The sequence below is a fragment of the Lissotriton helveticus genome, chromosome 3_1 (genome assembly GCF_964261635.1).
Source record: "Lissotriton helveticus chromosome 3_1, aLisHel1.1, whole genome shotgun sequence".
In the NCBI taxonomy this organism is placed as follows: domain Eukaryota; kingdom Metazoa; phylum Chordata; class Amphibia; order Caudata; family Salamandridae; genus Lissotriton; species Lissotriton helveticus.
The window spans coordinates 393,608,854-393,629,621 of NC_136061.1; the positions used below are offsets into that span (position 1 = coordinate 393,608,854).

The following is a 20,768-nucleotide window of genomic DNA, read 5'->3' on the forward strand; positions in this document are numbered from 1 at the left end:
AATAATAATAATAATAATAATAATAATAATCCACATTTGTAAAGCGCACAATCACCCGTAAGGGTCTCTAGGCGCTGGGGGCCGTCGGGACGATTAAGCGAGCTATTGCCCAGAGTCACATGGTGCTGGGCTAACCTGCCGCCGGAGCCGGGGATCGAACCCTGATCCCCAGATTCCTGCGTCAGTCGCCCTGGCCCGCGTGCCACACCTCTCCCCATAGAGAGATCTCCACCACAAGCTTACCAAACTCAAAAAATTAGTAAACAGATCTTTATGTTAAATATTAATGCAAATGAATTTTCTTTTAAATGTAGAACAAAATACACGATACAACACAACTAAATACATTTTTAATTACATACCAAATTATTTTAAATATTATATTCCGTAAATATTTATTTGAAGTATAAATTTAAAACTAATTCCCACCCAAAGTAAATATATTTTTATATATTACATAATTTGTATTATTTATTAGAATTATAAAAAGTGATGCATAGAATTAATAAAAAATAATGATATTCAAACAATTATTTTTATTTATTTTTAAATTCAAAACTTTTAGAAATATTTGAAAATTAAATAACACATTTTTGTTTCTAGATAACTTTAAATGAAATATGCATATTATATATATATATATATATATATATATATATATATATACACACATACATATATATATTTATATTTCATTTAAAGGAAACTAAACAAAAATGTATTATTCTCTCTCATTTTCTCTCTCTCTCTCTCATTCTCAAATCATACTTGTAAAGTTGGCTCCACACCCAGGTTCAGGGGGTGGAGACAAGCAAGTCTGCAATTTTAAGTAACTTTACACTCATAAATGGTCAAAGGAAAGTAGTGTAGTCACTCAAAACTGTAAGAGTAATCTTGCATGAGTAAATTACTTACAAGTGAAAGTTAAATTGTAATTAGCTCCGTCTGCCTATAGTGACGAAGCAAAACAGAGACATCACTACACGAAGTCTGTGAAGTTTGGAAGCTGTGAAAAGTGCCTGTTGAGCACAAGCAGACTGAGTCTTATCCAGCCCCTTTGGCCTGACTGAAGGCTAGATGCTATCTTAAAGTTTGGACTCGTGATGTGCAACTGGAGCTATAAAGGAGCTTCCAGTGGTTACTTGTGACTACTACGCAAAAACTTTCACTGACTGTCCATGCAGAATGGCGACGTCACGTGGAACAGAGCTGTCATTTTAAGAAGCCATACCTTTTCAGTGACTGATCCAATGTCTGTCGTTATAGCCTTATTTTATTCATAAAATACGGTTTGATTTCTAAATTCTGCTGGCTCTAACCAACAGACAGGAAACTACAACAAATGCCATATTTTTGCAATTTATGCGGTTTTACGACCCAAACTTGTAAGTATACCAATGTAAACAAGCCATTAAACTTTAAGATAAATTCTATTTGATATTATGAAATTGGCCTGGGAGTTTTACTGAGTGGTTTCTTGATGCAAGGGTTGTGCTGATACTGTTAACCCTCAATACGCATTTATTTGCCTTCCGTCTTGGTCCTGCACTATCAAGGGATAGATGAGAATAAGAGAAACAGTGCTTACCTTACTCGGAGTTAATTTTGCAAATTGACTGGAGAATTAGCCTCACTGGGCAACATCGCTTCCTTCAGGATAGCTCCGTCAATCTCAGCTATGGGATGCATTTCTGGCACTCTCTTATTATACCATTATCCTGTTGGATTCGGTATGTATTGAAATGGATTTATTCTAGAACAGTATTGCCTAAGCTCTGCTCGCGGATCTCTCCACTAGCTGACAAGGTCAAACCGCTCCCCAGATTTTGGTGGCACGCGGAGAGAACCTAGAAGTATCAATGGTAGTGTACATGCAATGACGGATGGTTTGGGAGCAGTGCACTATGCATGCAGAGGTTACACAAATACTCTTTTACTTTAATGGCTCACCTGGGAAATGATCAAGAAAGGAGCTCTGTAGGCACCTGAGACAATCTAAAAAATAGATCACCACCTAGGTCCAGTCAGCTCTTTACTTAAAAAACGACATAGTGCTGTACTGGGATTTAAATGAATGCATGCAATTACAAGAAAACCGAAAGGCTGCAGCCCGAAAAGATCTAAAATAAGGCCCTATATGTGCTTAAAACAGAGGAGTGGAGGCTGTGAGTCTAGGAGAAAATGAGGCCAGTGCAATCCTGGCACTCAATATTATCCAATGCATTAATGAGCCTCTATGACAGGTACTGTCTGCTGTACTGTAATCTCTTCTCAGCTCTTTTAGGTACACATCTCCGCTTAGGGGTTTTCAACAGTCTCTGTCCTTGTGACGGCTGGGTCCCCCATAGACATAGGTCTCTTGAAACCTTCTCTTCTGTCACAATGACTAGAGCCAGAAGTTAGTAAAATAAGGCGACATGGAATGGAAAATTAAACTAGGCCCACCAGCTTGGCACTGGAGCACACAGTTTCAAGAGGATGTGCACATGTGATCAGGTCTAATTGCATCACTCAAGGGCAACAGAGCCGAAGAGGGAAGTGGGATGACACTCAGCCTATTGGATACAGCCATGGGCAGAAGCAGTAGATGAACGATACTTGAGCAGATCAATGGCTGAAGAAGGCTGATCCAAATCCCCTCTATGTGTGTATATTTTTATGTTTGGTTATAACGAGAGCTTGGAGACAACTGAAGTTGTAAGGCCAGATATAAAAAGTATTTTAACACACACAGTTAAATATTATGCATGAAATTCAAAATCAAAATTTCCAAACAGTATACAACCCCTCCTAACAGTGTCAGGCAAGGATTATCACAGCACAAATCTTTGACCTCCATGGTTTCTCAGAGAAGGTAGCCAACCCCAAAACCCACGCCTACTATGGTATTCTCTTGAGGTTCCAAGTAACAAGGCTTTCCGCAGTGATAAAAAGAGCCTATTCCCTTTAACATATGCTTTTCACAGTAAGTTAGCCATCATTTTGCCCTAGAATTTCACAATAAACAGATGAGACCTATAGCATGTGACATAATGTTTCCTAATAAACTAATCTGACCTATGGCCTTTTTGATTAAGTTGTCATCATAACCACTTCAGGCCTATTTTAGCGAGCAGAAGTTTTCTCTATAAGGCACACAGTCATAAAATTAGAATATGTTCAAAACTACTATTCAAAAAAACAACACGCAGCTCCTGTTTAGCGGGCCTAGTAATGTAAATCGTCTACCCAAGAATTGTCAGCAGGGGTAACCAAAACCAAACTGCATGCCTAATATGTTAATCTGTGGCACTCCATGTCACAAAATAGCAGTCTACAGCCTTTAACACATTGTGATAACAACCCACTTTAAAAGCCTATTGTGAAAAGCTGGCCTGGTATATGATGTCCACTAATGTAAGTGGTACAAAAGGGGGTGGTGATGGACGGACCATCTGAATCAATCTAATGTAAGTGGGCACCTTGCACTATTCCAGACAACTCTTATGGTGATTTAGAAAGTCTTAGAGAATCTTAGAAAGCTCTCTAAGTGGTAGCTGTGGAAAGCAGACTTCGGGCATATTCCAGAAGGAGTGTGAAGGAGCTTCTTTTACTAGAATGCAATCTTATAGTATAGATTAAGTGAACAAGAAGCACAAAAGGTATTTATAAAAATATGTATTTATTTTATAATACTCTCTAATGCGTACAAATATCTCCTACCTGTAGATATACACAATGCACACAATACTTTGCAAAGGAACACAGTAAATAGGAGGTGGGGGGACCAAACCATATACTAAGAAAGTGGTATAAGTACCATGACTCGGGTCAGGACAATGTTGAGAGGATGTAGAAGTGCTGGGGACCCAAGGAACCACTCAAGGTGAGTGATTAGGAACCCCACAGAGAGCGTGTGCAATGTGGGAACATGACCGAGAGCTCATACAACTCCACGGGTAAGTCGCAGTTGGTAATTTAAAGATTAAGGACCCTTCACAGTGAACCCTGAAGGAACCCAAATGTAAGACAGAAGGTTGGAGAGCCACCTGTGGATACCCTAGTACCCACATTACCTACACCAGGGAAGCCGGGTGCATAGGTGTGAAGTGGTGTCGGAAACCGCAGTCGAACCCAAAAGAGGACATCAGGAAAGTGCCGCTGCTAAAGAAGGAGAAAGTGCCCAGTGGAATCCAAAGGTGGATTCTAGTTGAGAGGTACATGCAGGCAGAGGGACAGAGTCTATGTCACTCAGGAGTGACCAGGAGATCAGAAGACGAATGTCCACCAATGTCGGAAGTTGCAGGAGAGTTGATGAGGACCTTGACTCTACAGCTCTGAGGACCAGGCGACGCTGAGGAAGACCAGGAGCCATGCACGATTTGTCCACGTTGGATGTCGAGTGCTGAGGGGTCGTTGTCCATCAGGAGCACCAACAAGCCTTGGCAAATGCAACCACAGCAGAAGTCAAAGAAGGTGCAACTACGGGACCAGCAAGGTCCAGGGGACTCACCACAAGCAGGGGAGTCAGGGCAGGTCCGAGCAATCAGGGGAGCCCAAAAGAAACAAATGTGACCCTCAAATGGATCCACAGACGGGAGGCACTGGAGTCGCGAGAGGACCTCAAGCAGCTCAGCAAAAGATGCATGCCCCGATGCACAACGATGCGGTATGGCCGAAGATTCTGTTCACTGGAGGTGCTCGAGGTTGGGGCTAATTGGAGCCCTAAGGTTTTCTTGGAAGGAAGCCAACAAGCCTTTGCAACTGAAGTTGACGAGGTGCACAGGGGTTCGGTTATTGCAACCCCCAAGAGAGATACTGGCCTTAAACTTGGTGAAAGGGCTGGGCAGGCCTCGGGAGCTGTAGAGAACCACCACATGTGTTGCAGAACCTTACGGAGTCCGGAGGAGCTCAGGATCAGCAGACCGGTTGACTTAGTTGCAGTGCCTGCAAATGCAGGGGAGTGCCTCTTTTACTCCAAGGGAGATTCCTTCAGGTGTCTTTGATGCCCACAGGCCTTGGAAGGTGCCTGTATGGTGCACAGGCACAGGTGATGTGGCAGACTGGAAGAGAAACGTAGTCGAGCCCAAACGAAGTCCAGCGAAGTCCAGAGTGCTCAGACGGTAGAAGAAGAAGTGGTGTCTGATCTGAATCTTGTCCCCCGACGAATCTAGGGACCCACCCACAGGTAAGCCCTTAAGTACCCTAAGAAAAGGATTGGAGCAATTCAGGGGACCCTCCCAAGGGAGGGTCTGGACAGGGTGGAGGTTACTCCCATGTCCTTTGTCTAGTTTCACGCCAGAGCCGGTGTTAAAGGCTCCCGCAGCTTGTTTGAACTGGACTATGCATGGGAATAGCGAATGTGCCCCTCATGCAGACTGAGTGGCGCTGGCAAGAGTACCCACCCTACCCCAATACACGAAATCCTGTCTGGGAGGTGGTCACACTTCCCTGTGACAGGATGCCGGTTGTTCTGCCTTCCCCTGCTTCAGCCTGGCTCAGCAGGAGGGCAGATAGTGTCTCTGGTCGGCAGCAACCATTTTGTGCTGTCCAGGCCTAGAAGTCTGGTACCAGGAACAATGAGAGCCTAACGGTGGGCTCCTCCAGTGCTTTCAATCATACCTCCCACACCATTTACTGTGTGGGGGTATGATTCCAACATGTTTGATACCAAACATGATCGGATTCGTTGAAGCCAGGTTCGAGAAGGTCATCGTGTAATTACGCGGTGCCCCTCTATATAGTATATGGCTGCTTCACTTACAACCCGGGAGAATGGACTCCGTAGGCTGTAGGGGTGTCCTGCTCATGCAGGGGCACCCTCACACTTAGAACCAAGCACACTGCCCTCAAGGTTGCAAAGGCCTGTTGGAGGGGTGACTTATAAGTTTTAAGTGCAGTGACCCTGGACATAGGAAACCTATCTCATTAGTAAGTGGTGCTAGCACCAGCTTACACAGGCTGCAATGGCAGACCTGTAGTTCCATTTTGAATGGTCTCCCGTGGCGTACCTATGCCCTGGGGACCTTAGTATCATATACTAGGGACTGATAAGGGTACCCCAGTATCCAATCTGGGAAGTACTGAACATAACAATTTTAGGGAGATTAGCAGATAGACTGGGGTACTGATTAGCAGGATCCCAGTCTCATGAGTCAGTAACAGCTTAGTACCAGGTACAAAGTGGGGGTAACCATAAAAGAAGATCTTACTTTCCTTCACCTTTCAACTTCAGCATATGCCTGTTCGCTATAATTAAGTATAATATCTTTATCGCAGTTTTCCAAAATAAAAAGGTCAGACTTATTGCACCTGATGTAACTTTCCCCAATGAACCAATCAGGTTTATAGCCTTTTCCAAGTTCTTCAGCGTAACCAAATCAGGCATAATGTACTGAGCATAGGTTTTCCCACAATGCAACCACCAGTCACAGTCACAACATTCCAAATAGGTTCAGAAATACAGTTGGCAAAACAATATACAACCCCTCCCTAAGAGGGCCTAACAAAGATTATCACAGTGCAAATCCACTATCTGTATTGTTTGTAAGAGGTGGTAACCAAAACCCTTCCATACAACAGAAATCTTCAACCTTACAAGAAACACCACCCCATTTTACAGGCTTTAACAGTGTAAAACCAATCCACCCCTAAAGCCTAAAAGCGAAACCCCTAAATGGTATAGAAGAGGGAAAGAGATTTGCATTTATATAGCGCTTGCTACCCCTGATGGGGTGTTAATGCGCTTTTTTGGCAAGTAGCACGCTACTCTGGAACCCATAAAGGATTAGTGTTGAAATATGAAAGTAATTTGAGTGGTGTAAAGCCAGTGCTCAGGCCACAGCATCACACCTGCCTGCCTTTAACCCTATGAAGCCACGTGCTAGGCCTTTAAGCATCAAGAATATATACTGTACTTGCCATACTTTTGGTGCACGTTTGAACGTGGGCACTACATCGCTCCAAGGAATGAGACATTATCCTCTCTGCCAGAACAAGGAAATTCACAGAGAATAGGTAAATGTGCTTTTACTTCTGAATCCTAAATCTTTCTCTCTCTGCCATCACCACGTGCCTATGCTTTGGGCACACGGGTCCTGCATAAGCGTTAGACAGGTTCGTGAACCATGCTGATACAGAGGGCCGGTTCACGAATCCAGCCCAGGCCTCCTGCCCAAAGGAACGCTGCTGCAGCCTGCCGATGCGAAGTGCCCTGGGCAGGGCTCCAAATGCGGGCAGTAGGAACCACACAAGGCGGACGCTGTTTAATGCAATTCACTGAACCACATTCTGTCAACAGATACAACATGTGAGCAGCTAGGGCATTGGCCAGACACAATGAATCAGCCCACTACCTCAGAGCTCAGTAAAACTGCGCTAAAGCCTGATGGACGAAGACCAAGAGGCAGCTCCTCCGCTATGGCGGAGGAGCGTCACCACCCCCCAGCTATGTCAGAGGAGCATCACTCCCCCCTCATACCCACCCCCTCTGTCAGAAGCTTCAAAAGCTGAAAAATAGAACATGTTTATTACCGTTTTATTTTTCAACTTCTAAGTGCCACATCCTTGGGGGAGGGGCATGGGGGGGGGGGGGAATTCACAAGGGGGAGTGGTAGGCACTGCCATCAGTGCGCATGTGGGTTTGGCCGGCCGTCTCCCTGGGGGAGTAAATCGAGGGCTCTCAGGCAAATCTTGAAGCCGCTGTCATGCATGAAAGCAGCTTCAGGATTGGCCACAGAGGAGGCCAGGAGCCTCTGACGTCAGTGGAGCCACGAGAGGAGAGGAGCAGAAGACCGGCGATGCGGTGGCTGTAGGTAAGTTTTTTTTAAATGATTTTTTCTTGACCCCCCCACCCCAGCTTCAACCCAGCCACTCTGCCAAAACACTGGCAGCTGCTGCTGCTCCTACTGATGCCGCCCTCAAAGCTGGCGGTGGGCGAATGACTACAGGGTGTGGGTCAGCCATCACAGGAACACCTGGGAGTATACAGTAACATTAGATACGACACACCACTGCAGCAAAGTATGCCAGCCGGTTAGGTACAACAGCATGCGGGACCTGCGGGTCTACACACCTTGTGTACTCCGAGATCACTAAATTAGCTAATAAGTAACAAGTAGTTTACAATGCTGGAATGTGCATAGGAGTAACTGTGGTGTGGAGAGGGTCTCCCAAGCACATGAGGGTGAAGATGGCCCTGCGCAGATCAGGACTGAACTGCAGCGTGGGCACAAGGCACATAAAAGAGATCAAGGCAAACTCAACGACATGGGACCCTGGTAAGTGCTGCAGCATGGCCTGCACGGAATTTGCAACTTCCCCCACACAGAATTTGGGGAGGTGGCTTATATATATAAGCAAATATGTGCAGCATGATTAAGCATATCTGTCACAAACCAGAGAGCTGATGGGCCCATGAAGAGCACAAGCCATGAGCATACCCTGTATGGAACATTTGAAATAAATGCCATGAATCAGAGAGCTGCGAGGCCCATGAAAAGCACATGCCATACGGCTACCCTGTAGGTAACATTAAAATACACGCCTTGAACCGGAGAGCTGCTGGGCCCATGAACAACACATGCCATGAGTATCCCCTGTAGGAAATTTTAAGAATACAGGCTATGAGCCAGAGAACTGCAGGCCTATGAAGAGCACAAGCCATGAGCATACCCTGTGTGGAACATTTATAATAAATGCCATGAATCAGAGAGCTGAGAGGCCCTTGAAAAGCACATGCCATGCGCCTACCCTGTAGGGAACATTAATAATACTCGCCATGAGCCAGAGAGCTGCTGGGCCCATGAAGAGCACAAGCCATGAGCATACCCTGTAGAGTACATTAATAATGCACGCCATGAGCCAGAGAGCAGCAGGTCCAAGCAAAGCACGATCTTCAGACATTCAGAATACATTACATGAAGGAACATAACCACAAAAATGCACTCTGCAGGCAACATGAGGACTGGAGGCATTGACCCTGTGCTGCAGTTACCATAAACAGCGCCTATGAAGAGTGTGACCATACGGCATGAGCCATCAATGCAGGCAACAAAAAGCTCACATCAAGGTCCTACCATGCACCGAAGATGAACACCACATGCAATGAGCCTGCCCTGCAAGAACAAACTCCATGATCGTCCCTCACAAAGAATACGAGGAGCCCATGCAAAGAGCACACGCTACCAGGAACATGGAAGGCACATGCATTAAAACTGCCTAATAGGACACGTGAACATCTAACAGGTATTCTAAGTACTATTAGAACATTGGAATGTTGGGAGCTCCTTTGAAAACAATGGAGTGCTCTGGGCTTATAATGGCTGGTATCAGCCTGGAGCTCCAACATTCCAATGTTTCTTTGTTCACAGCCCTGGCTGTGAACAAAGGCTTCAGGGACCCTGAGGGGATTCCAATCCCCTCACGCTCCCATAAGGCTTTGTTCTTTTTTGTTAGAACATTCTGCCCTCTAGTGGCAGAATGTTCTAATAGCCTTATAGCCCTTCGTAGTTGGGCTATACCGGCTATTAAAATCCCTCTTTCTTCTTAAAGGCCCTCGCCTCTGGCTCGGGGCCTTTGACGCTGGAGAGGGCCTTTAATAGCCGGTATAGCCCTCTACGGCAGGCTATAACCCCTTCCCTGCTGGGGTTAATCCCCCGCTGTGCTGGGGGGAGGGGGGCACGCACAGCGCCCGCATGCTCATGACGAGCTGAGCTCGTCATGAGGCACGGCGCTCCTGTGCTCATGACGAGCTCAGCTCGTCACAGGTGCATTACCTGCCGTGGAACGCTCAGCACAGCAGGGGAATTATCCCCGCATGCGAGCGTTCCACGGCTCATGACGAGCTGAGCTCGTCATGAGCCTCGAAGAGGATAAGGCTATAACGCATGCTCCTGATGGTACAAAAAACTCATCTTAAGGAGTGACTGGAAAGCAGGATGCATCAGTGCTTCTGGATGCAAAACTCATCGTACATGATGAAATGCCTGCCAGTTCCAGGAGGCAGTGCATACTCCATGACGGTGAGCGATGATGAAGCTTTCCACACTTGACTATTCAAAGGTGGCTTTAAATCATCAGACATTCTTCTTGGAGTAAAGCTTAAACTTTTCATGTCTAACTGACATTCAAATCTGATGCTAATAAATCTTCCTGGTCACATTGATCCGCCTTTATTGGAAATTTGAGCTGACCCAGAAGTGAAACCAACAAATTGGCTCATATGTTAAGTAGGTGTATGCAAAAACTAAGTTTACAGCAAATTACCTATGCATCTCTGTGCACAAGCCAGTAGGTAAAACTGTAATTTCACAAGTCGGTCTTTGCAAAACTGCACTGCACTAGATTAATGTTTCTTTATCTGGCCCCTGATGTTTCTTGGAAAAAAGAAAACAACACATCGGAAAGCAAAGCAGATTTTCGATGCCCTGAGCTCATCACAAATTAAAACCAATTATTAAAGAATTCAATTTAGGCGGATTTAGGGATTAAGCCGTCATTAGACTTCTTATTACATATCTTTTCAAAACAATTTCTCAAGTGCCTTTAGGCACGTGTGTGCTTTGCTTTCAGCTGTTCACAGTCGATGCTCAAAGCTCTATGGTGTAGTCCAGGCTTATTAACCGAAGACATCTTTTTTAGAGCATCAGATGTTTAGGAAACATTTCACATTCCCATAATAGGCCCATTTTACATATAATTTTAAAATGTTCACTTTTTAGGAAAGCTGTACAATGTTTAAAGAATACAAGACTCTAATATGTAAGGTAATGTAATTACCAAAAAACATCTTATAAAGCGTCGCAATCATGTTTTCCCACCACAGCTTTTCTCCTGCATCCCCACTAACTTCATGTGTTTATTATTTTAATATAAAATCTGGTTAGCAGATTGGTTGAGGAGGACACTCTGCAAGGAGAGTCGAGGGCCAAGTAGCACTTTTTTTTTGTTTTGGCACACTTGAGCACTACTTAGGTTTTCCAAAAAGTAATCCTCAGGTCTTGACTAGTAAAATTAGGACCCGCGGATATTTATACCTATGGATGAAACCTAGTCCTTGGGATAGTCAGAAAGTATAGCAGATTTTCCACAGTACTAAGGTTAAGGTTAGGAACAGCCACATGGATACTCACAAGCAGGGCTCGAGTCGGGGTACCACGCGGGTGGACGGCATCCCCCCTCTTATTTTACGGGGGGGACGCCATCCCCCTTGCCAAACAGCTGGACTTACCTCTTTGACCCTCTGGGACGAGGAGCTAGGCACCTTTCATGACGTCACTTCATGTCTTGACGTCACTTCTGGTGACAGCGTCCCCCCACTTCTTTTTTTAGGTCGAGCGACCTATCTCAATGCGCATGCGCATTGACCGGGAGCGAGATATATAGGGGCTTATCGAGAGTTTACCTAACTGGCGATTCCACTGGCGATCCCATGCAGTGCATGTGCTTTTTAGGTCATTGCGCAAGCCCTAAAAAGCGCGTGCACAATGCCACCAGCCGCCTGCCTGCCTGCCTCGCATTACCACATCAAAGGCAGCCCTCCCAGCGCATTTCTCACCCCCTAATTATTCACGGCCGGTCGGCCGTACTTTCAGTTTCACGGCCGCGTCTCAAGCATGCCAAGTTACAAGCTTCATTTCTTTGTCTGCAATTTCACATTTATTTTCATTTATAGAGGTTTTTTTTCTTCAATGTGGCTATTTATGTGCATTTTTATTTTATCAGCAAGTTTATATTGTTTAATTTTCAAGGACCCCCTGAGTAGGTGCTGCGGACCCCACTTTAAAAATCGATTTTACATTAAGCAAATGATGCTCGAAATTCCCAAATCTAAAATAACCCAAAGCAAAAAAGTAAACCATTTCTTTTCTCTCCTACTCTGTGGATCTAATGTCCCCATCTCCGGGTGACACATTGCTTTGAAATGTTATAATCTCAAATATCTGTTTTTCTCTGTCAAATCCATCCCTACATTAATCTCTTTAAGTCTCGCGTTCCTTTTCTTCTTTGCCGTCAGATTTATCCCTCTGACCACTTGTAATTTTACAAATCAGCCGATCGATTCCAAACAGTGTTGGAGAGAAGGGTTATGTGGCAGATATTTCTGGCTCAGTAAAACATGCTGAATTTCTTCTGGTGTCGTTTTCGGACGCTGGGACATCATTCAGCAGTGCCGGCATTTGTCTGTATTAACCTGCGTGGAAGGGAGGGGGCTTTATTTTAACATCCAGCTGGGCAGAAACAAAGGCCTGATTTAAAAGACCATCAGCCCGTCTTTTGTTCGAGCCATCTGAGCCTAACACCTAGATGCCAGTGCAATGGAAGAAAGCAGAGGCAGACAGCTAATTACTTCACACAGACTTAAGCAAAACCTTTGGAGCCAGTTGTTTTAACTTTGTTTAACTCCCTACGAAAGAGATGTGCTTACACATTTTTAATCTTGCCTCCCAAAGCAACACGACTTAAGATACCACGCCCCCTCATGTGAGACCTTCACACCCTCATCGCCGCTCTCCCCGCTCCGCCCCCTCCCCTGCCCGCCGTGTCGCATTTCTCCTCCCCCCAGCAATGCCCTCCGTCTTGTTCTCCTCCGTCGCTTGTTCCTTACCCCAGTTTCCCTTCCTCCTCGCCTCTCCTATTTCTTTATCTAAGCCCCTCGTATTCACTAGAATACAGTCCACGTTGATTGAGCACAGGGTCAAAGAAAGGATTATTGTCATTATAATGGAAATGAAAACAAGGCATGCGCAACCCACCATCTACAACCTCTACATTAACATTGGTCAGTGATTGGTACAAAATAAGTACCCCTCTGTATATAATAACAATGTCATGCCACATCCACCACCACATCCACCACCACATCCACCATCACCACCACATCCACCACCACATCCACCGCATCCACCACTACCACATCCACCACCACCACATCCACCGCATCCACCACCACCACATCCACCGCATCCACCACCGCATCCACCACCACCACCACATCCACCACCACATCCACCATCACCTCCACATCCACCATGACATCCACCGCCACATCCACCACCCCATCCACCACCACCGCATCCACCACCGCATCCACCACCACATCCACCGCATCCACCACCACCACCACATCCACCGCATCCACCACCACATCCACCATCACCACCACATCCACCACCACATCCACCATCACCTCGACATCCACCGCCACATCCACCGCCACATCCACCACCACATCCACCACACCCACCATCACCACATCCACCACCACATCCACCACCACATCCACCACACCCACATCCACCACATCCACCACACCCACATCCACCACCACATCCACCACCACATCCAACACATCCACCACCACTTCCACCACCACCACCGCATCCACCACCACATCCACCACATCCACCATCACCTTCACATCCACCATGACATCCACCACCACATCCACCACCACATCCACCACATGCACCACCACATCCACCGCATCCACCACACCCACATCCACCACCACATCCACCACCACCTCCACCACCACCACCACATCCACCACCACATCCACCACCACCACATCCACCACCACCACATCCACCACAACCACATCCACCGCATCCACCACCGCATCCACCACCACATCCACCACCACATCCACCATCACCACCACATCCACCACCACATCCACCATCACCTCCACATCCACCATGACATCCACCGCCACATCCACCACCCCATCCACCACCACCACCACCGCATCCACCACCACCACCGCATCCACCACCACATCCACCGCATCCACCACCACCACATCCACCGCATCCACCACCGCATCCACCACCGCATCCACCACCGCATCCACCACCACATCCACCGCCATATCCACCATCACCACCACATCCACCATCACCTCCACATCCACCATGACATCAACCGCCACATCCACCACCACATCCACCATCACCTCCACATCCACCATGACATCCACCGCCACATCCACCGCCACATCCACCACCACATCCACCACACCCACCACCACCACATCCACCACCACATCCACCACCACCACCACAACATCCACCACACCCACATCCACCACATCCACCACCACATCCACCACCACATCCACCACCACATCCAACACATCCACCACCACTTCCACCACCACCGCATCCACCACCACCACCACCACCGCATCCACCACCACATCCGCCATCACCTCCACATCCACCATGGCATCCACCACCACATCCACCACATGCACCACCGCATCCACCACATCCACCACCACATCCACCACATCCACCACCACATCCACCATCTCCACCACCACATCCACCACAACATCCACCCCCACATCCACCCCCACATCCACCCCCATATCCACCACATCCACCACCACCACATCCACCACCACCATATCCCCCAGATCCACCACATCTATGTGTGTGTGTGTGTGTGTGTGTGTGGCTGTGTGTGTGTGTAGGTGCAAATGCAATGTTCTTGGATTTTCGTCACAATAAAATACACTGAACATAATCTTCACAAAAGTTATTTACAAACGTTTAAGCTATTGCCATTATAAATTACAATAAATTTTATTTAAGTATTAATTATTTACAAAATTAAAAGCCATTGTTATTTGCAATATCAATACGTCTAAGTCACGTAAATACAACACACATTGCATTACAAATGCTATAGGTGTCACATTTGCGAAAGTTAAAACTATTGACATTGTAACTGACAAAGCTATTACTTTTGCTATTTTCAAAACCAACACATAAATAAAAAAAGTGTCATTTACAATACCAATTGCTCAAACTTTCCTAATGCGAGACCTATTGCATTTCCAATGCTTGTATGACTTGTGCCCTGCTCACAAGGAAAACACGGTGGGAGGGACCATCAATTAGATCGGAACAATCAAGAGTAGTATTTTACGGGTAATCACACAACTTTCTGATTATTGTTTTCATCCTCGTGGACAAATCCATTTACTGCAAAAACATGGCTCACGCACGAGTGTAAATGGGTGGGAAAGTTCACTAAACACCACTGGATTTCGCATGGGCATTGTGGACTATATTTCTCTAGCAGGAAATATATATATTGATATATATGTTTCAGCTAAACTACCCCTGTCGAATTGATGTCGGACTAATTCAAAATACATAGCAAAATGACAAGTTCTCCCTGGGGGGCTGTGTGACAACAGGGATTCCAGCCAGTAAGGGCATCAGACGTAGCGTTCTTACTACCTTTTTGAAAGTTTCTCCATTGTAAGTCCACATATCATGACAAGGACTGGCGATAGCTCGAACTCAGTGAAACGGTCAACAAATGTAAATTACACAAATGTTGCACACTACTAGTTTTAATAAGAAAAATAACTTGTTTGATTTCTTCTTGGACTGCCTTTCTTCTTCCAGAGTTGGAGAAGCGGAAGTGGCTTCTCTCGAGAAGGGCCATAAGTTATGTCGAACAATGAGCCTGCCGTTATGACAGTGCCTTAGGTTCGATATTTGCATTACAATTCTGGCTAGCACTAATTTCTAAGGGCCTGATTAAGAGTTTAGTGGTCCCACAGTGGACGGTACAGTGCACCTTCGGCTGTGGGACCGCCAATGCCGTGGTGTCACCACCCGCCAGAGCAGGAGTTTTTCCCTGGTCTGTTGGGCGGTCCGGCAGCAGTCTATCAGGCTCATGAAAGAGCCTAACAGGCAGACAGACCCTCTCAGAGCGCCAACTACACCTTCCTGCACGGTGTGGCATTTATGCAACACTGTGCAGCATGGGGAGGGGTGCAAATCCAAGTGGGCACTACACGTGCCTCCACATGCAGTCCCAGGGCGCAATCCGGTAGGGGACCCTGTAAGGGCCCTCTTTGTTGTCATTCCACCACACTTTTAATGGCGGTTTCACTGCCATGAAAAGAGCAGTGAAATGGGAACTTGGAGTATGCTTGGAGGTGTTGACTGCGCCATGGCCACCATATTCCTGCAGGGGAAAGATCACCGGCCGAGCGAATCCTTAATACTGGCGGTGCCAGTGGTCTGCTAGCGGTCTGACCCCCGCCGCAGCGGTCCTGGGACTGCCGCACTCGTACTTACAACCTTAGATATAGAGGTTGCGTTTAATGAGTTGACTTGTTATTTCATTTGACTCCAAGAACCCTAGTTTAGGGCTTGCACAACCGAGGTGTTTGGGAAGGCATGACATAAAATGTAGAAAAATGAGAGATGAATAGCTGTTACAGTTACAAGGCGCCTCCAACTGGTCCAGAATGCTGCTGCACGTCTACTCTGCGGCTGTAAGAAAAATGAACACATCTTTGGGCGCCTCCGGGACCTCCACTGGCTTAGAATGGAGAGTCGAGTAAAATTCAAAGCCCTGAGTTATATGCACAAAATCAAGACTGGGAATGCTCCCAAATATCTACAAACTCTTGTTAAAACTTATCCTCCTGCACGCACGCTTCGTTCTTCCTCTCAAGTTCTCTACTGCCTGCCTAAATATAAATACTCAAGAATGGGCGGCAGGTCCATCTCTTTCTTAGGTCCCAGACTCTGGAATTCTCTTCCCCTTGACATCCTTTCAGAAAACTGTTACGGTCGTTTCCGAAAATCCATTAAAACCTGGCTTTTCAATCGGTAACCTTCCGGCTTTCTGCGTCATACTGCTTATGTTATTAATAGCGCCGGGAAACCCTTTTTGGGTAGCTGTCTCGCTCTACAAACTTAATAAATAAAGAAATAAATAAAATTGCTGGTTTATATTAAGGACTCGTTTGGGAGAAAACGGTGACATAATCAGGGTAACAAAGATTATACAAGAAGCTCATGGTCCGTATGTAATAAGATTTCTAGTGCACTTGTTGCAATCTCTATAGCAAGCAATTAAGAGGAAACATGTCAAAAGGTTTTGACAGTGGATTGGATAGGTACACGTCGCGAAACTGTTCTGTCCAATTCCCGTTATCCTCCTGGGTTGAACAAGTTGCTGTCCTGCATCAGGCTTCCAGCTGTAATGCCAGGTTAGAACCTGTTGTTGGGGTTTTACCAGAGCCAACTAAGTCTCCATCTGCTACGTGAATGGAAAAGCTGTCACAGTAGAAAATCCAAAGGACCCTTAACTAAAAACATCCTGTATAACATCTGGTCATTGTCCCACATCAGTAGAAGTTTACAGATCTGATCCTGTGGCCTCAGTTTTTGAGTAGCGAAGGACTGCTGCCCTGGTTCTTATTTTCAAAAAAAGATGAAAGGGTAAACCTTAAGGCATATTATCCAAGCCCACTCGGACTCCACGTTGAATCTCCTTGACAAAATGGTTCTTGGTAATAAGCACAGGTGGGTCCAGGAGAATAATATTACTTCGAAATTACAGAATGGTTTTTAAAATTCTGGATCTCTTAATGTATTCATTCTCCGTCCTACAACGAGGACACACTTTAGACAACCCTGGTAGCCTCAGGCATGGGGCACAAAAGTAATTTAGACAACTAAGCATTACCACTTCACCAAAACATTCCAAACATCATCTGGCAAACCCGACTGCTGAAACCACATCTTTTCCTATTTTGCACTATCCCAACAGCATTCATTAGATATGAGCCTCCAGCACCGAAGTGAGCACAATACATCACCCAAGCCATTTAGTTAGCTGAGCACTGGCACCTAAACGGCACACACATTTATGGATATATCAATACTCAAAGGAACGCATTAGAAATACTAACTGGGTCATCTACTATTTTTTTTATTAAATGGGGCTGCAAAGATCATAAAGTCGAAAAGTCAATTAGTGATGTGTAAAATCAATTTCTTTATTCCAATTTTGTAAAATTCAGCAAACTAAGAAACTCCAGCCAACGCGTTTCATTCCTATACTGGGGAACCTAATCAGGGCAATGAAAATTGACAATTGGAATGTACCCTCTCGCAATGGCCTGTGTTGACGTTCAGTAGTATCAAGAATGGTGGATTCTGCCAAAATCAATGACCGTCTAGATGTATGCCTCATAAGCCGTTAGTTCCTAGTAAAGGTTATTATTTGTAGTGGTCCTGTGTATTGCACTGGAGCCAAACCGAAAAGTAGCAGGTGTGATAAGTCCTGCCCAGCGAAATCTGGACGCCGTATGTGTCCTTTAGGAGAACCACACATACGGCGTCCAGATTTCTCTGGGCACGACTTATCACCTGCTACTTTTCGGTTTGGCTCCAGTGCAATACACAGGACCACTATAAATAACAACCTTTACTAGGAACCAACGGCTTATGAGGCATACATATGGAAGTACATTGATTTTGGGAGAATCCACATTTTTTGATACTACTGAACGCCAACACTGGCCATTGCGAGAGGGTACAATCCAGTTGTCAATTTTCATTGCCCTGATGAGGTTCCCCAGTATGGGAATGAAACGTGTTGGCTGAAGTTTCTTAGTTTGCTGAATTTTACAAAACTGGAATAAAGAAATTGATTTTACAAATCCCTAATTGACTTTTCGACTTTATGATCTGCGCACCCCCATTTAATAAAAAAAGAATTCTTTGATCTGGAGCACAGTAACGTCATGCAACGGCTGGCGTTGGAGTTGGCTGCGCAGCAAACTTACTAATTGGAACTGGCGAGCGATGCGGAACTAGAGGTCTGCCGTTGCTCCATGGGACATTTACTAGTCCAACTCCAAACCATGTAATTGGCTTTGCCAGCTGACCAACACAACCATATCCTCAACATACATACAATTCTGAACAAGTTAATTTTAATATACCAAACCTACATGTATACAACATTGCATCCAAATCATCATCCAACAATACCTCCTATATGATCAAACCTAAACAAAGCAACCTGACAACCGTACACCACAGCAGAACGTAACAAAGAAAAAAGTCCTCCTGTCCACAAATCCACTCACTACATAAATCAGGACAGGACCTGGGCGGCAACTATTTAACAGGAGCCCTATTTGAACATACGATTAGTTTCTTCTACCCTAGTCATGTGCCATCCAATAGGATTAGTGGCTAAACAATATCAAACACACCCAAGCCTAATGTCCAAAGATCACCTTACTACGGTCCTCAAAAATCCCAGAAACGCGATGGTTTGCTCAGGCACCAGAAAGACTGCGGAAATGCATCAAAAAGGTACTCTTAACACAACATACAATCAGAGTACAGCTCTTGACGTGAATGTGCGATGTTATCTGTAAACATAATGGTTGCAAAAGAACAACGTGCGTAAACATTTCTAACCACACTGTTACTTTAAGGAGCCTTTATTTCTAATGATCATATGTAAAGTGATCTAAAAAGTTAGTTTTCTTTTCTGGGGAAAAACATCCCAAAAAACCATAAGTGGCAAGTCACTTTATTATTCAAGTTTCCCATTCATGACATTTTTACACGCGTCAACAAGATGCTTATCTTTTAAAATAGGAGAATACCAAGAACCAATGGTCAGCAGTAATATTAAAAAGAAGTTCTTAAAAAAAGGGAAATTAACGTGTGAAACATCCCCCCCCCTACCCCTCTAAGTGGCAGAGACAACACCAATACAATTCAGAAGGCTGTGTACAACCATGGAAACCAAATATAGCGAACGTAAGGGTAATTCTGAAAGAAATAAAGGTTGTACGAGTGAATATCAGATAGTATTAAAGCAGGTGTGAAGAGTCTATCAATCAATACCTCCCTACAAATTCTTAGGATTTTTTTTGTTTGTTTTAGATAAAACTTTGGAAGTCCTACCTTTCAATAATGTCCGCAATTGTGCAGGCAAAGATCAACAATCCTTCGGGCATCTGAAGCGCCACTGAAAGTAAAAGAGAAGATGTCAGCTCAGGGAGGTAAGCGAACTAGATAAGGGTACAAGAGGACCACAGAGAACTCAGGATAGTGAAGCAGCGAGAGTACTAGATAGATGTGAGTACCAGCCCTGCAGAGTTATCAGGGCGAACGGTCAGAGGATACAATAATAGAAATGTGTAGCAGGCCGTAACAGGGATCAGGAGGAGAGGACAGAGGAAACAATATGAGGGAGACATGTGCAGTGGCCCAGAAAGGGACCAGTAAGGTGAAGGAGGACAGGAGAGTGAGAGAGTGAGAGAGAGAGAGTGAGTGAGTGAGTGAGTGAGTGAGTGAGTGAGTGAGTGAGTGAGTGAGTGAGATACTATGAAAGGGATCAGGCGTGAGAATAAGAACTATGAGAGAGAGAGAGACTATAAAAGGGATCAGGCGTGAGAATAAGAACTATAAGAGGGAAATTTGCTGCAAGCTAAAAATAGCAAAAGGACAGAGATTGAGAAATTTGCGTTTCCCACAGAACCATTACATGCTGTTAGCAAGACAGCTTCCATTCCAGAGGTTGCTGCAGGAGGGAACAAGAAGGCCACAACTGGCCTAAGGATAAACCAAACTTAGATCCTTCATAGAGCCCCTTCATAATAAACCGGTTTACAAGCAGGGCATTTACTATATATCTATATATATGTAGGTACTTTTTACAGCACAGAGAAACATTCTTTGTTTTTCCAGCTACAAACTACATGAATATTTTTCCACCTTATACACTAGACCCTGTAAGAGTAGAGTGTACCCAAAGGTATGCTGCATCAAGTGTGGGGACCAGTGGACTGTTCTACTAATGCCATTTGAAAACCAGGTATGCACATCACCTGGTTCAAAGATCAGTGGTTTGTGACCTCAACGGCAGTCAGAAATCAAGGATACCTCTCTTTCTAAATTGCGTTTTGCAATTAAGTAAGGGTCGCATAATGCTTTCTT

The 20,768-nt window shown here is 45.3% G+C and overlaps 1 protein-coding gene across 1 annotated transcript in view; it reads right to left on the bottom strand.

The window, feature by feature from the left end:
• The window catches only part of DPH1 (diphthamide biosynthesis 1), a 1,923,189-nt gene that overhangs the window by 1,700,355 nt on the left and 202,066 nt on the right, over nt 1-20,768 (bottom strand). The window contains exon 3 of the mRNA XM_078680142.1: nt 19,734-19,797. Within this exon, the coding sequence (XP_078536268.1) occupies nt 19,734-19,797 (64 nt within the window). The remainder of the gene's footprint in view (nt 1-19,733; nt 19,798-20,768) is intronic.